Source organism: Ambystoma mexicanum, chromosome 2p (assembly GCF_040938575.1).
Source record: "Ambystoma mexicanum isolate Mex_15411 chromosome 2p, UKY_AmexF1_1, whole genome shotgun sequence".
NCBI classification, from domain to species: Eukaryota; Metazoa; Chordata; class Amphibia; order Caudata; family Ambystomatidae; genus Ambystoma; species Ambystoma mexicanum.
The window spans coordinates 1,230,856,251-1,230,859,753 of record NC_090923.1 but is presented as its reverse complement, the minus strand read 5'-3'; the positions used below and the strand labels follow the sequence as shown (position 1 = coordinate 1,230,859,753).

Sequence of the window (3,503 nt, the reverse complement as noted above, 5' to 3'; positions counted from 1 at the left end):
GGTAGCCAACGATTAAGCACAAAGAGATAGCACCAACACCTTGGGGTTCATTACGAGATTTGCGGTAAAAATCGGACAAAATCTCTGTTAGCGGCATCATGCAATGCGCTCACACCTCCTCTGCCTACCACTAAATAGCGGGCACAGTAATAGCGGGCACGGTAATAGCGGGCACGGTAATACCGGAACCCGGAAGTAACACCGTCGAGCCGGAACGGGAAAGGCAACGGCAGCCATCTTGAAAAACACAATCCATGGCAATCCTAGGGACACAGGACCTGGATCCATACACCAGCAACTACAACTCCATCCACTACACCAGCAATATGCCCAAGGCCCCTAAAAAAGGCGCAATGAGCCAGCGAAAGGTGCGATTTTCGGAGGAGGAGTTGAACATGCTGGCTGACACCCTGGCTGAGAATGAGGACATTGTTTTTGTGGCAGACCTCAGGCGGCTTGCCCAGCTGAAAAAGAAGGAAATTTGGGAGGAAGTGGCCCAAAAGGTCAGTGCGGTGGGCACCACCCCACGCACTGTTAAGGAATTCAAAAAACACTGGGACGACCTGCGCCTCCGTGTGCGCAATATCCTTTCTGCCAACCGGAGCCAGGGCCTGGCAACAGGCATCGGACCCAACTCCCCAATAAAAATGACACGCTTGGATGAAACCTGCGCCAGCACCATAGGCATGGAGGCCATAGAGAGAGTGGGAGATATGGAGCGGGGAGCGCCGTCATCGGCAGATGGAGGTGAGTGTCCACACAAACCACTGTAATGCAAAGCATGGTGATGGGCCACCAATGTGACAGTGACATGAACCAATGCATGGCCCATCACACACACACACATGGACACATCCCTGCATACATGTTGTCCCCAGCACCATCACATCTACATGCATGCGGCAAGTCAAAGCCATACCTGAGACACACCCCACAAGCAGGAAAACGGCATGTGTCATACTGCACACATTCCACAACAGAAAGGCATGTCACACAGCATACACCACCTCAGACATGTGTGAACCGGATGTATGCCTGAATTATCCCCCCATATATCAAGCAACCTGTATGTCACAACTCCAAGTCAGAAATCCATCAAATGTGTAGAACTGCAACAATACCAATGTATGCATGATGCATGTAGAACCATCACTGATGCCGTCCCTCTCTCCATCCCCCACAGGCTCAGATTCTGACAGCGATGCACAGGACTCAGCAGCACAGGCTACGACACCATTGAAGAATGCCAGGGGCAGGGAAAACACCAACAGGCCTTCTACGTCGAAGGGCCCAGGCAAGGCACATCAGCCACTGAAGGCAAAGGCGCCACAGGACGCAAAGGCACTGGGGCGGCAAAGGGCCTCCACAACAGCAACAGTGCTGACAACAGGTGTATCCACTGCAGAGGAGCCAGTGGCAGATGGGGCCCTCTCTGCTGCCAACAGCTCGGTTGGGGAGGCAGCTGCCACCGCGCCCCTGAGTGACGACAAGGAACAGACACATGGCGAGGTGTGTGTCCTTGAGGATGACGTGTCATCTGAACTCCATGGCACACCCAGCCCCCGGCTATCACCCCAGCTCACCCAAATTATCACCCCCACTGGCACCACGCATGAGCAGTCTGGAGGAGAGTCAGGACCAGAGTGCTGGAGCCCCACAGAGGACAAACCTGAATTGGGACCCTTGCCAGATGCACCATCCACCTCCACAGGTGTCCGGGATGGGGAGTGGCGAATGGCACAGATGGAGAAGCAGCAGGAGGAGCTGATTGGGCTTGTCAGACAATACGTGTCGGATGGTGCCCTGACAAGGCAGATGGGCCGGGAGAACACTGCGGCAATGAAAGATGCCATAGAGTCCAGCACAACTCGCATCTGAGAGGAGCTGTCGGCAGTGAGACAGGTCCTTGGCAGAATTGCGGATGCCCTGGAGGCACAGTGTCCTGGCCCGAGAATGGAGCAAGCGGGCACGGGCTCGTCCTAAGCTCCACACAGACAAGCCCCCTGAGCAGGTCTGCGCGTACCTTGCAGCGCTCAGACATGCCGCCACCAGAGGCGGGAAGAGGACAGAAGTAGCAGGGGCATCCTGCACATGGCAACTGATGCATACCCGTGCTACATTCCATTGCACCCCATGTGTGGGGGAGTTGTGGGGGGAGGGGGGAAAGGGGGTGTGTGTGGGAGTTGTGGGGGGAGGGGAGAAGGGGGTGTGTGAGGGAGTTGTGGGGGGAGGGGGAGGGGGGTCTGTGAGGGAGTTGTTGGGGGAGGGAGAGTGGGAAGGGGGGCATGTGAGGGAGTTGTTGGGGGAAGGGGGGGAATGGGGTGTGTGTGAGGTTGAGGGTCATAGCACTTTGTTCATTTCTCATGTTTAATACACCCGTTGTGTACCAAAAAATCACATGACTGGACATTGCTTATTCTGTATGTGTGTTTTATTGGTTTACAGTGCACAGTGTCCATGTATCCCCACACCCAGTGCCCTGAGTCCCACATCCATGGCACCTTCTGCATCCATGTGTCTTATAGGTTTTGGCCTATCACAGACTGGCACACAGCACATCCCTCCTGTGCATCACCACCTGGATGATGTGCAACCACATCTTCTTCATCATCTTCATCATCACCTGGTGGTTGCTGTTTAATGTCAAGGGACAGAGGCACGTTCCGTCGGATGCACATGTTGTGCAGCATGGCACATGCCATGATGATCTTGGCCACCTTCTCATGCCCGTACAGGAGTGCCCCACCAGACCTGCTGAGGCAGCGAAACCGTGCCTTCCACAGGCCAAAGGTCTGCTCAATCACCACACGGGTACGGGTATGGGCACAATTGTAGTCTGCTTCGTGCTTGTTCTGCGGGTTCCGGACAGGGGTGAGGAGCCACAGCTTCAAGGGATAGCCAGCATCACCTGCATGGGTTCAAAATGAGGTATGTGTAAGTCATTCCTGCAATGACACCTGTACTTATCACTTACATGCCTGCAGATATTTGTTGTTCACACGCACATGTCCCTGGATGAATGCAAACATTTTAACTTGACACAATGTTTGCTGTCCCATGGTCTACAGGTGTGGGTTGCATCATCCAGATGATGCAAGGTGTCCACTTCCTTGCTGGTGTTCATGCACCGTGGTTACCTACCGCAATAATTGCGATCATCTATGTGATGTGTATTGAATCGTGTGCATTGATCCTGGCACTGTTGCCACTAGTCCCATCATGATCTCCCATTCACTGCTTGACATTCCCATGGTGGCATGCTGTGCTACTGTGGTGGTGGTCCAGTATAAATCTGTGAATTCCCTTGGTGTGAATTATTTCTGCACACTCATGGATGCATGTCCGGTGTTGTGTTGTTGTGCGGTCATTTTCATTGTGCATACTCACAGCATGTTGCTGCATTGTGTTGCAGAGGGTATGGTCTGATGGTTTGCAGTGTACGTGTTGAGGGATGTGGGCTGGTTGCAAGTCTGGCATTACTTCATTGTTGTGCAGCTTACGTC

General features: G+C 53.6%; 1 protein-coding gene across 1 annotated transcript; it reads left to right on the top strand.

The window, feature by feature from the left end:
- Positions 1 to 254: 254 nt before the first annotated feature.
- Positions 255 to 1,878, top strand: LOC138567875 (myb-related transcription factor, partner of profilin-like). Its single transcript, XM_069646369.1, has 2 exons — positions 255 to 747; positions 1,184 to 1,878. The coding sequence occupies exons 1-2, from the start codon at positions 255 to 257 to the stop codon at positions 1,876 to 1,878; spliced, it is 1,188 nt and encodes a 395-aa protein (XP_069502470.1).
- The last annotated feature ends 1,625 nt before the right edge of the window (positions 1,879 to 3,503 follow it).